We start from the raw sequence: 13,536 nt of genomic DNA on the forward strand, positions 1-13,536 counted from the left end.
GATCTCTGTGTAGCTAGACAGATTAGCTGGGGGCATGAGGCTTCATTCCTAGGGCAGCTGAGTTGCCATAATGGGTGCCCGGAGCTCAGGTACACATGCATGGGTCACTGAGGCCGGGTCTGTGTCTGCTAGGACCGGGCGCCACCTTCTGGCAGGTAGCAGAGGGACATGGGTCCCTTGTTGCCATAGCTACATGGGCAGTGGCACTGAAGGGCCCAGAAGGGAGATGGAGCGGCTGAGCTGAGGGCAGGTGCCCTCAATAGTGGAGGCATTATAGAGCAGGCATCTTCTTCCTCACTCTTCATTCCCCTGTGCAGGGAGCGCTGGTGGGAATGCTTCCCTCACTCGGGGGACACGGGTGCCACTTGGTCCTGTTCCCTCCACAGTAGCATCTGCGTTGGGTGCAAGGGAAAAGGCAGAAGGGGAGGGGTGCAGCTCTGTGGGTGGGTGGAGCAGGGTTTTCCTGGGCCCTGGGTTATCTGGAGAACTCTCCCTGGCCAGGGATGTCAGACGTGCTGCAATCTAGTGTAACCCTTCTGCCCGTCAGAGTTGGCAGCTAAAAGGGCTGCGTTCAGTATCTAGGGGTTCTGTTTCAATAACACAATGCAAAACCGGCTCGAGCCCCCACCCAATGACCTGGGACAATTACATACCACCCCACTGGGTGCCTCTAAGAGGCAATACTTCCCCTCTTGCAAGCACAGAGTCTGAGTGTAGCAAAAGCCTTTTAATAAAGGAGGGAAACAATGCAGCATTATGTTGGGGAAACACCACAAACAGGATTCATAACACCAACCATGAGCAAAAGACCCACCCCAAGTAAGTTTGGCAGTGTCCTTTTCCCCTCAGGATCTTAAGTCCAGAAACCCAATTCCCCCCCACCCCAGTTTCTGTCCTTGGTCAGTGCAGCTCCCCCAGAATTCAGAAGTTCATTTGCAGAGTTTACCTCTCAGCCTGGGTCGAAGTGGAGGGAGGTATGGGGAGCATCCTACATGCTCCACTGCTCTTGGGTCAACGGCCAAGTGCCACACCTCTCCATGGGGTTCTGCTGTAGTCTTCATCGCCAGTCGCACCTCTCCACCAGCTGCCCAGCTATCCACTCTGCTCACCAGCCATCCAGTCACCAACTTATCTTCAACCCCCGCCCCAGCAACTTCAGCTCTTTAGTGAGTTCAGCTCTCAGTGAATTTTAGCTGGTAGCATGGGGAACTATCAGTGCTAGTGCACCACTCGCCCAAAGTAAATCTAATGCTTAGACCTAGGTATCAGCAATTTCAGCTCTGTAGCATATAACAAGACTCCTAATAGAGCCAAAATTAGCTCTAGTTATTACGCTGTGGGGAGAGAGAAAGGAAAAAAGGGGGTCAAAATAGTGTTTAGGGTTTTCAGAAGGAGAGGACTACCAGGTACACATACTTGTTCCCAACCTCTTTCAATTCTCTGGTGGTTTGGAACCATGTCCCTTGCGTAGCAAGTGCTACTTCGTTGAGGGTGAGTCCCTCCGTTATAAAATGCCAAGTACAGTTCTACTGTCCTTGATTCACATAACCAGGATAACAACCCTTTACTACTCCTGCCCCAATAACAGAGAGACTGGGGATCCCACAGCAGCCAAAGTGACCATTTGGGCAAGCAGTCTAGGCAGTGTGGGTGTGCCCATGCAAACGAGATCAGCCCCTAAAGTCCTTTTCCACAGCTCACCACCAGATGTCAGGGTAGAGCTCATTCTGACTCTGCTTAGGTTAGCCTTAGGTGTTACTGACCAGGGACCCAGCAATCTGGATGCTAGTCCCTGCTCTGTCACTGGCCTGCTGCATGGCCCTGGGCCAGCCACTATCTGTAAAATGGAGTTAATGGTACTCCCCTGCTCTGGGAAGTGCTTGGAGATCTACAGGTGAAACGAGCGACGGGATGTTATTATTACAAGGGTCTCCCTCAGACGCTGTGGGAGTTGGCGGACGTTTTTCTGTCAAAATGTAACTGCAATGTACATTGGCTTTTCTTTGAAAATTCATCCTTTTATGCAATAAAATTTCATTTTTATTATATTAAGTTTTTATTGAATTTTTTTCCCAAATTGTAAGAAAATCATTTTCAAACCCCCCAATTTTTCCTTTTTTATTTCCTTTTTTTCATTGGAAAAAAAGATCAGTTTTAATTGGAAATGTAGATGAACATGAATTTCCCGTGGAAAAGGTTTGGCATTTCTTGACCAGTGCTAGACTCTAACCAGCCTCGGATGCTGAGGTCATGCTCCTAGAGCAAAACATCAGCTCACTTACACAGCAGTTAATGTCAATGTGGCTACAGCACCATAACCCTGCAGGCTGCTTTGCAGACCCATCACAGGCATAGGACTCAGTCCCCAGCTGCGTCTGTTGCTGCACGATCATCTGCCTATTGCCCCCGGGGGGATGTCGCATCTGTACGCACCTCCTCTGCTGGCTCCCAGCCTGGGAACTTCCCCAAGGGGCTGATGCTGGAAGGACAGATGGGCCTTTTGGGGTAGGGGAGAGTACTGGATTGATGGATGTGTGTTCTGAGTGGGGACTGTCATGTCACTGTGGGGCAGACCTCATGCTAGGGAGCCCCACGCTGAAATTGTGGTCACATAGCACTGTACTAGCATGTGGTCAGAGATTTATAGCTTGCTATGCTGTGTCCCTGTTGTTTAAATGCTGGGTTGGTCTGAAATGTCTTTGGCCCCTATAACAATGTACAATTCCCTTGGCATTTGGCCACATTCAAACTGTGTTAGGATGCTGCATTTAACCCAGCGCTAACAAAACACAATCGCATCCCTTGTGTTTCAGCTAGCCTCCCCTCTCATAGTGAAGGGAAGAGTGCTCTCTCCATGCGGCGGCGCTCTCTCCCAGGGCAGCCCTGGATGGCAGGGAGCATGGCCAGACCCTCAGTCGCATCCGTGCAATTCAGCTGGAAGGCCAACGCTCGCAACAGAGGCATCTGGTGTGTGTGATTCTGTGCGGGACAGAAGAGGGGTGGTCAGCACTGCTGGAAAGCAGCCCTCGGGGATCTTGCACTGGGCACTCCAAAACCGGAGACCACATCTGAAAATGTTGTTTAACTGTCTGCTTTGCCACTCTGGCTAATACAGTGCTTTGGAGGCTGGGGGCTTGGATTTCAGTCCAGTAGATGGTAGAGCCCAAAGGCCCCAGAAATATCAGAGAGAAGGAGAGAGAGAGAGAGAGATCACTAACACGCAGGGTGGGAATGCCATCACTGCTGCTTGTCCTGCTCCTGGAGGAGAGTTTCCACTGGGATGGCCTGCGAGCAAAGGCCCTGACTCCACACCACCCTCTGTGGGCTGGGGGAATAGCAGGCCACTCCGGATGTCACCCCGGTTCATACTGCTGCAGATCCTCTCCCCTTTCTGGCCAGGGGTGGAAAAGCCTGGAGATTACAGAATTTGGCTTCCCTAGGTTTCACAGGAGAGGATAGGGATGGTGAGTCCCGAAACCTCTGCCCTTCCCATTGCACAGCCTTCTGGGAGCATCTTGTACAAGGGAAAGTGATGTGAGAGGATGAGGCCTCCTCACCCAGGGCATCCTCAGCATCCCTGAGCAAGGACCCCCGTTCTATAGCCAGGAGCTGGCAGGGATGGCTGGGTCACTAGCAGAACTGCGGATCCTGCAGGCTCAGCACTGCCCTTGGCTGGGCTGCATGGGACTCATCACAGTGCAGACCCCGCAGGAGCCTAGGCAGCTTCTCATGCCCCTAAGGCACCTGGTGCCAGAAAGCTGGGCATTTCCCTGAGCTGTCCCTTGCCATCCCTTCCAAGCTGTAAGACCAGGGGAGTGGTGTCTTCTGTGAGCCGCAGTGCAGGCGCCTATAATGGGGTCTGGCCTGGGCCATGCATGGCTCAGTGTGCCTGGGAAGTGAGGGCCTGGTGGGATGGGGGCAGAGGATGGTAGGGGGAGGTATGCTGGGCAGGGGATGGAAGGGGTTGCTGTGAGGGGTGGAAGACATATGGGGAAGGGGGATGCGGGGGCCAGGATGTTCTGGGGGACTGGTAGGGTGGGATGCTGTGTGGGGATGGTAAGAGAAATGAAGATGTGGTGGGGGATGCTGAGGGGGATGGTAGGGGAAGACAGTAGGGACAGGATGATGGGGGATGATGGAGGAGGGAAAGGGATGGGGGATGCTGGAACAGGGTGGGAGAAGGGAGTGGGGGGATGCAGGATGCCGGGGGTGGGGGAAGGGGCATGCGGGCAGGCTCCTGGGTGGGGTAGGGGTTGGTGATGCCAGGAGGATGCAGGATGCTGGGGAGGCCAGGGGAAGTGGGGATGTGGGATGCCTGGGTGCAGGGGAGAGGGGTGGGGGAAGGGGATGCTGGGGAGGGTGCAGGGAGAGGCGTTGGAGAAGATTCTGGGGACCATGGGAGTGGGGGATGCTGGGCTAGGCGGCGGGGAGGAGGGATGCTGGGGGGAAGAGGGGGGAAGAGGGATGCGGTGGGGAGGGGATGCTGGGCCAGAGCCGGGGGATGCGGGATGGGGAGGAGGGGGCAGAGGGACCCTGGGGAGTAGGAGGCAGGGGGAGGGGGGATGCTGGGCTGGAGCCGGGGGATGCGGGATGGGGAGGAGGGGGCAGAGGGACCCTGGGGAGTAGGAGGCGGGGGAGGGGGGATGCTGGGCCGGGGCGGGGGGATGCGGGATGCTGGGGGGGCGGGGGAACTGGTGAGAGCTGCCGGGGGAGGGGTGAGGAGGGGATGCCGGCTGGAGGATGCCGGGCGGATGCTGGGGGATGCCTGGCTGGAGGATGCTGGGCCGAGCCGAGGGCGCCGGCTGCGGAGCCGCCTTCCCAGCCGACGCGCGAGCGGAGCCCGGCTCCCGGAGCAGCCCATGAGGAGCCCAGCCGGGGCCGGCACAGCCTGGGCTCCTGCCTCGCGTGGCCCCGGCTGCTGCTGCTTCCCGGGAAGCGCCTGGGCTGGATCTAGCCGAGATGTGGACTCCGGGCCGCAGGTGAGCTATGGGCTCGGGCTGATTCGGACTGGGGGGCAGTCAGTGTGATGGGGGGCAAAGTGATCTGGATAGGGGGGCAGTCAGTGCGGTGGGGGCCAGGGTGATCCGGACTGGGGGGCAGTCAGTATGATGGGAGCAGAGTGATCTGGATTGGGGGGCAGTCAGTGCGATGGGGTGCAGTCAGTATGATGGGGGGCAGGGTGATCTGGATTTGGGGGGCAGTCAGTGTGACGGGGGGCAGTCAGTGCAATGGGGGGCAGGGTGATCCGGACTGGGGGACAGTCAGTGCGATGGGGGCAGGGTGACATGGATGGGGGCAGAGGGGCAGTATGGGGGTGCACTGTCAGGATGATGTCTAGTTTGCAGGTGTCTGCTTCCCCCTACTCTCCCTCTCTATTAACAGGGGTGGGGGCACTGCCCTCCAGGAGCTGGGGAAAGGGTTCAGCAGGGGCAGGAAGGGTGGCCCAAGGTGGGATGGCGACCAAGAGGCTGGCATCACTGGTGGGGGAGCAGGGCAGTGATGCCCAGGGTCCAGAGATGAGGATGGGGCTGCGATGGGCCATAGTTTAAGGAGGGCCAGAGGGAGCCAGCGGAGGGGCTGGCGGGCGGCAATTGGGGCCATGGTCGGAGGTGACCAGAGCAGACTGGCATTGCAGCAGACGGGAGAGGGCTGATGTGCTGGAGGAAGCCACAGAAGGACTATTGGCTCCCAGTGGGGGTGTGATCTGGGGATCCCATGCTGCTGTGGTCCCTGCAGGCAGAGCCAGCCAGCCTTTCTGCACTTTGGGCCCTTTCCTAGGCAGCTGTGTTGGGAGGCCCGAGTCCCTGTGTCAGCTCTTACTGTCAGGGATGTGCTCTGTGCAGGGGCTGCACAAACTGGGCCGGGGCTGCACAAACTGGGCCCTCTGCTGCTGCCCTGCAGGCTGCGATAAGGGCAAAGTCCCTTTTTGCACCTCTGAGGCCTCCTGCCCTGCAGGGGGCTAGTTCATGCCGCAGCTGCTGAGCCGTATCTCCTTGGATTCCCGCTCTGTCCTCGGCGGGGCTGGTGCTATGCCGGCTGTAGCACAATGTCCCTGCTCCCCTATCGGTGTGAGCCCACGCTGCGGGATCACCATGTCACTCCACTGGGCTGCAGCCTGCAAAGGTGTGGGGACGGGGCTTGGTCTCAGTGGCTGGGCAGGAGGGGATTGCTGGGTTGTAACCAAGTGCCCCAACATAGTGCCACTGTGACCGCTCTCAGACCTCCCCACAGCTGGCCCCCGAAGCTCAGGAGCTGAGCTCATTGATGCATGGTGTGCAGGCAGAGAAGCGGGCCCTTTGCTGCTGGGACCCACCTGTGGGTTCTCTTCTCAGCCAGCTAGGGCAGCATGTGGTTCACAGCACCCCACCTCCCTCCCTCATTGCTGCACCACCTCAGAGCCCTGCTCCATCTCACTCAGCTCCCGGGACTCCTCCACCTGCCCTCCAAGAACTGCCAGCTGCATCTTCCTGATCCCAGTGGCCCACTGCCACTCACAGGGACCCTCCTCCTGCCTGCCTCCTTACAGCAACCGTCAGCGCTGTCCCTGCTGCAGAGTCCCTCCCTCACCCTCTGAATAGGCTTGGGGTCAGACGCTGTAAGGTTTTGCCGAGGAAGCAATATTGGTAACATCGTTCTGTCTGGGCTTCAAGTTCCTGGTGCGAGTGCATCTTCAAGTTCCTCAGACCGCTCTGTTTGTGAATGGGGCATGGGCATTGGCTCCAGCACCCCTGTGTTGGCTAGTTGAATGTGTGCGGGTATTTTGGGGAAAGCATGAGGGCCTCTGAAGGCCTGTGATGGGGTGTGCAAAGCTTGCTGCTGGGTTTAACAGGACGTAATGTGCCACTGGCAAGTTACCCTAGCTCAGAGCATTAGATCCTGCCTTTTGATTTGGGTAGCACTAGTATTTTGAAATGCCTTGGTCCTCTAAAAGGCAGCAGATTGCACCTGGCCTCTCAAAACGTTGCAGGGGAGAACAGCAACTCCCCATGCCCTAGTTGATTGTCTCCTGTCCCCCCAGCACAGCTCCCACACTTGCCTGTCTAGCTATATCTCCTAATGTAAGAGGAAGGATGAGCATTTCTATTGCACCCAAAGTCAGGAGGTGCAAAGGGATGGTTCTAATTTCAGGGAGTGCTCAGTGGCCTTTGCTATAGTTAAGGTTACAGAAGAGTTTTGACTCTGTTCGATTCTCCCTGCTGTTACATGCTTCGTTTTTGGAGACATTCACCTTTTGGGGCTGAAAATTGTCATGCTCAATTTCTCGCCAAAAGTGCTGCTTCTTTTTTTCCTGCACAGTTTGAGGAAAATTCCTCTTCTGCTGTTTTTGAGTTGAATGAGGGGGAGAAGAAAACATTTTTCTGTTTCAAAATAGTCACACTTTAGGGAGGGGCATGCTGAAAAAACAGATGACATGTGACACTGTTGAAGACTAGCTTGGTTTAAAAAACATTGGCTGAAGGTCTGTGCAACAGGGTGGCCTCCCCAGGGCTGGAGAGCCTGGGGCTGAGCCAGCCTTGACAAGGAGGATGAGCCCCATCTGGGGGGAATCAGGGATTCCAATGTAAAAGCAGCTGGAAGTTGCACTGAAGGGGAAAAAGCTCCTGGCAGCTGTGGCAGAGCCTGTGGAGAGGGAGGAAAGCTCTCTAGGTACAGTGGCCTGGGAGAGACCCTGACCAAGCAGAGCGGAGGCTGCAGAAGCCCCAGACAGAAAGTCCTGGGAAGAGGAAGAGACATCTTAGGTTGTATGGATCTATGCGTGGACTTGGTTTTGGTGTTTTGAGTTTTATTTATGGTTTATTGTGTATTCATAAGCCCAGTCTCCAAGGAGGGGTATTTTTTGACCAGGAAAAAGCCTCAATTGAAGTTTATTTGAACAGACCAAGAGGGGAAACTGAGGCAGGCTGCCTGTAGCATGACCCAGGGCCACGAGGAGGCACACGGGAGGTAGCTGGCCTGGTTACAGTCTGAAAGTTACTTACGGAGCATGCGGTGTACATTTTTCACTGTCAGTAGGTGCGTGCCTACAGAGAGGTCTGCAGTGCCTTCATGGCCAGCATGACAACTGGCATGTCAACTTCAGCCACTCCTGGCTTCAAAACTCCGGAGCCCATTTCCTTTAGGCTTTGTGTGTTTTGTGACTGTTTCCCTGACAGCAGAGTCAAGCCCAGACTGAAGAAAATAGTTTCAGGAGATTCACGGATGTTTAAAATCAATGTGTTGAAATGTCACTGGAATAAGGGAAACAAGCAGAGTACCTGGCTCAGTGTTAGCACCACAGGCTTCTTTCTGTGACTCTCTGCGGTTGACACATGATGGAGCTGAGCCTAGAGAGGAGAGCTCTGTCTCTGGGGGTGATGGGGTGAGCTCCTCAAAGACTGGCTGTGTGGAACACCTGTCTGGTTGCATTGCTCTGGGGTTTGCTAGTGGATTTGATCTCTGACACGCACCCAGTTCCATGCCGCTGGCTGTCACCCGCGCCTAGAAAGGCCGAAGCAGCTGCTGCCGCTCTGAGGCCGTTGGCAGATCACTCTCCCCGGCTGGGAAGCAGGGAGAGTGCTGGCACTAGGTTCTCACTCTGTGGTGGACCGTTTCCTATGCACAGCTCGATGCATCAGCTGCCCCTTGTGGGGGTCAGAGAGGGATTCCCCTCCCCCAGCACCCATGTACAGCATTGCAGACAGGATACCACGTAAGCTGGGCCAATAACTGGAGCTGGTGCCACGAGCCCGGTGTTCTTTCTGTACCGCTCCTGACCAAACTGCCTGCCTGATTCCATGCCTCCTTGGCCAAGGCGCTCTCCTGGTGTGTGTGAAGGGTGAGTGAGCTCAGGCTGGGACTGGCAAGGTTTCCTTGTTCTGCCCTTGAGAACCCATCTCTGCGGTGGTTGGCCTCCTTGCTCAGAGGAGTGCAGGCGGGTGGGGTCACTCTCACAGCCAGCCTTTTCTTTCTCTGCTCCCATAGCTGCACATGTGGCTCCATCCTTCGCCATGAGAGGCAATGGGAGCAGGCCAATGGTGAATGCCAGTGTTCCTTACAGGCTCAGTGACGGTGACGCCCCCGGCCTCGGGGCGTAAGCTGCTCTCAGTGCTGTGGTGTATACCCCCCTCTGGGAACCCCCTCGGGGTACATGGCTCCTGCCACAGCTGGCGTGATAACAAGGCAAGCCCTTGTAGTGGTACCCATGGTCTTACAATGCAGGTGCTTTTCTTAGGGGCAGGCTGCTAGGACAGTCTCTGAAAGTCTCTGGGTAAGGATAAAAGGGGTAAAAAACAAGGGTGATGTCATGGTGGGGGGGTCTACTACAGACCACCTAACCAGGAAGAGAAGGTGGATGAGGCTCCTTTTAAACAACTAATAAAATCATCCAAAGCACAGGATTTGGTGGAGATGGGGGACTTCAGCTACCCAGCCATCTCTTGGGGAAAATAATACAGCAAGGCACAGATTATCCAACAAGTTCTTGGAATGTGTTGGAGTCAATTTGTTCTATATTTAATTTTGACAAACGGGGAGGAACTGGCTGAGAATTTGGAAGTGGAAGGCACCTTGGGTGAAAGTGATCATGAAATGATCGAGTTCATGATTCTAAGGAATGGTAGGAGGGAAAACAGGCCAATAAAGATAATGGATTTCAAGAAGGCGGACTTTAGCAAACTCAGGGAGTTGGTAGGTAAGATCCCATGGGAAGCAAGTCAAAGGGGAAAAACAGCTCAAGAAAGCTGGCAGTTTTTCAAAGAGACTTTATTAAAGGCACAAGAGCAAACTAGCCCACTGCGTAGGAAAGATAGGAAGTATGGCAAGAGAATACCCTGGCTTAACCAGGAGATCTCCAGTGATCTGAAACTCAAAAAGAGAGTCTTTTATAAAAAGTGGGAACTAGGTCAAATTTTGAAGGATGAATATACATAAACAACACAATCATGTAGGAACAAAATTAGAAAGCCTAAACACAACACAAGATTAAACTAGCTAGAGACATAAAGACATTTGTAGACATTTGTCTACAAATACATTAGAAGCAAGAGGAAGACAAAGGTCAGGGTAGGCCCATTATTCAATGAGGGGGGAAGACAATAACAGAAAATGTGGAAATGGCAGAAGTGCTAAATGACTTTTTTTGTTTCAGTTTTCACCAAAAAGGTTAGAAGCAATTAACATAATGAACGTCAGTGAAAATTAGGTATGATCTGATGCTAAAATAGGGAAAGAACATGTTAAAAATTACTTAGATAAATTAGATGTTTTCAAGGCAGCAGGGCCTGATGAAATGCAGCCTAGAATACTCAAGGAGCTGACTGAGGAGATATCCCATTAGTGATTATTTTTGAAAAATCATGGAAGACGGGAGAGATTTCCAAGGACTAGAAGAGGGCAAATATAGTGCCCATCTATAAAAAGGGAAATAAGGACAACCCAGGGAATTTAGCTTAACTGCAGTACCCGGAAAGATAAAGCAATCAATTTGCAAACACCTAGAAGATAATAAGAAGGTAAGTAACAGTCAGCATGGATTTATCAAGAACAAATCATGTCAAACCAACCTAATAGCTTTCTTTGACATGGTAACAAGCCTTGTAGATGGGTGGGAAAGTGGTAGATTTTTAAGAGCAGGGTAGACAAACACCTGTCAGAAATGGTCTAGAATCTGATAATACTTAGTCCTGCCTTGAGTGCAAGGGACTGGACTAGATGACCTCTCGAGGTCCCTTCCAGTCCTACACTTCTATGATTCTCTGACAGGTATAACTGGCTCTGAACCAGAGTCACACACATGGCAGTCCGGTTATTGAGTAGAGGTTCAATGGTGGGTATAAGGGTGAGCTTTTCCTACAGGCCTGTGCTGCCCCTATACAGACAGCATGGGCCTCTCTCTGCGGGCAGAAATCTTCTGGCTTGTGGGGCTAGTAGGGTTGTCTGATATCCTGGACATGTGTAGCTCAGTAGCTTGTCTGGCAGCCGTACATGATGATGTCTGGCTTGTCCAGACGGGACTCTGGCTACCCTGTCCTGCTAGACAGGTTCTTCCAAGCTGCGCTGACTCCATGACCAACTCCTCTCATCTCTCCCCGCCTTGAGGACATGAGTCCAACTCTTCCTCCAGCCCCCGCTGCTGCCCTCCCCCTGTGAAAAGCTCAGGCCAGCTGCACTGGGGTTTGTATTGAAACTCGGTCCCGCAGTAGCTGCTCAACTCCTTCTTCTGCTTCCCCCAAGGGTCCCCCTGCAGCTGCTGATGGCAGAGGCCACTGCTACCCTGCCACTGACCTGACTCCCCCAGAGGGATCTGGGGGACCAGACTTCTCCTGTTGCAGCAGCTGGGCTGCCTCCCCCAAGTCCTTCCCCTCCTGGTGATTTCCCCTGATTCCCTGAGCTACAGCCCCACGGCTGCCCAGCTGCCTGCTGTGACCCATGTCTGGAGCTGCCCCTCGGAGCCTGGGCGCTGCCCTTGGCCTGTCACAGAATGGCACGGTTCCCTGGTAGGCCCTCCCTGGGTTCTCTGCAGCAGTGACTCATCCACTGCTCCCACTGCTCCCATTGCCAGGCTGCCTTGAATTCCCACCTCCCGCTTGGACCCGTGTCTGCCCCTTACAGCTGCTGGGTGGGTTCCCCCAGCCCGGCCACCCAGCCTCCCTTCAGCAGCATTGTGACACCTCTCTGCTTGGCTCCTTGCTGGCGTTGGGCCTCTCTTGCCACCTCCTCAGGCCCAGCTGTGCTGGGGGAAGGGAGGTTAGTTTCTTTCTGGCCACGATGCTCCAGGCGAGTGCAACTCTCCTGGCCCAGCCCCTGTTAAAAAGGTCCCAGGGTGCCTGCTCCCCAGGCCTCTATTTGGGCTCAGTCAGCCACGTGGCTTCCTATGCTTTGGTGACCCAAGTCCAGGTCCTTGGGGTTTGCACCCAGTGACAGGCTGGTGGGATCCACTAGTGCAGGGGCACAGCGCTATGCGGCCTGCCTCTTCCCCCTGGAGACAGCTTGGTGCTCTTGGGGCTGGAGGCCAGGAACCTGGCTGGGGGCTCCTCTGCCCTCTGACAGTGACCTAGGACAAGTCACTTCCCCAAGACCTTTCAAATGTGGGGGCTAAGCCTAGGCCCTTTGCCCTGCATTTAGGCATCAGAACAGAAGCAGCGTGATCTCCGAGATGTTGGGACCCACAGCTCCCATCTGAGCTGGGGGAGCTGCAGGTGCCAGCATCTCTGCTCACCGGGCCCCTGATGCTGAGGTGCCGAACTCTGGGAACCCGAGTGTGCAGACATAGGCCTGCATGTACTGCTTGTGGAGATGGACTTGGTAGCCCCGGGATGGGAATGTACAGCCGCCACAGCCTGCTAATCAGTCCGGCTGACTTGGAGTGTGAGCTGCATTTGTTCAGGGGTGATGGCATTGGACAGAAGCCTCTGTCGTTTGCAGCCAGCGACGCACCAGCAGGGAGGCTGGGGATGCAGAGAAAGCAGCTGTGTAACAAAGCCGACGTCTGGCTGTCTTGCTCTCTGCGTCTCCACCATTCGGAGTGCGTTTTCACCGTCCCCCCTCTGTGGGCGGCAGGATTTGTGGCCGTCCTTTGGATAATTCCAGACTGCTGCAGGCCCAGTTCCTGTCCAGACCACAGGCTGAGACCAGACCAAGAATAGCCTGCCCGGAGTGCTGGAATGTGCAGCATGGGGTGTTGAGGGGGGGGCAGCCTGCTTCGAAACAACATGCTGCTGAGACGTGACCCCCCCACTGGAGACCGTTTCCATGGAGTTGTGACACAGGTGTAATAATCAGCTGGGCTTCTCTGGGTAATGCTGTCCATTTACCCCCAGAACCTAGTGTGCACATGTCACGGGTGCATGGCGTCTTCAGACAGGATCCTGCACGGCAAGGGGGGAACAAAGGCTGGGAGGGTGGCAGATCCAGCAGGGACCCACTGGGGGACTCAAGATTCTCCTTTCTGGGCATCTGATGTGTGTGGGCAGGGGGCTTAGAAAGCAGGCTGGCTCTCATCAGCTTGGCAGCATTCGCAGCTCTGCACTCGTGGGGCTGGAGGCTGTGCTTTCCACCCCAGGAGCTTGCATAATGCCGTGGGCTCCAGGTGCCTCGGGTCCTGCTCCCCTTCAATGGACTCCTTGTTGCTCTACGCCGGTTGGGGGGTAGCTGTGCACAGCACACAGGGCGCTAGTGCAGTTGTTTGATGACTGTCCGAGGCTCCACCTCCAGCAGAGCTGACAGCTCAGCCTGTGCTGAGAAACCCGTGCCAGCCAGTCATCTGGGAGTCTGTGTGAGTCCTCTGTGCTCAGCTGCTCTCCTGGCCTGCCTGCTCCGAGGTGTGCTGCTTTGGGACAGCCTGTGCTCTGTGATTCGGATAGAGACTCTCTGTGCCAAACCAGGCAGGAAGGAGACTGGCTCCTCTGCAGGGAGATGCTGTGCTTTTAGCTAGAAAAACCTGGGCCCTTCTTCTCCCTATGCGGATCGGTGAGGTGCTGTCCCCAGGAGCAAGCAGAGGGGCCGCAAGATGGAAGGGGCTGCGACAAGGAAAAAGTAAGTGTTGGGTCTGGCTTCTCC

The 13,536-nt window shown here is 55.0% G+C and overlaps 1 protein-coding gene across 3 annotated transcripts in view; it reads left to right on the forward strand.

Moving 5' to 3' along the window:
• The first annotated feature begins 4,737 nt into the window (after window positions 1-4,737).
• Window positions 4,738-13,536, forward strand: part of PDE4DIP (phosphodiesterase 4D interacting protein) — a 150,196-nt gene continuing 141,397 nt past the window's right edge. Inside the window, exon 1 of one of the 3 annotated variants that reach the window (XM_073356288.1) lies at window positions 4,738-4,979. In XM_073356288.1, the coding sequence (XP_073212389.1) occupies window positions 4,960-4,979 (20 nt within the window). In that variant the 5' untranslated portion in view covers window positions 4,738-4,959. Of the gene's footprint in view, window positions 4,980-13,273; window positions 13,513-13,536 lie in introns of those variants that run through there. The other 2 variants (XM_073356295.2, XM_073356287.1) reach the window with 2 other exon arrangements.

This window comes from Lepidochelys kempii, chromosome 8, assembly GCF_965140285.1.
Source record: "Lepidochelys kempii isolate rLepKem1 chromosome 8, rLepKem1.hap1, whole genome shotgun sequence".
Lineage (NCBI taxonomy): Eukaryota > Metazoa > Chordata > Testudines > Cheloniidae > Lepidochelys > Lepidochelys kempii.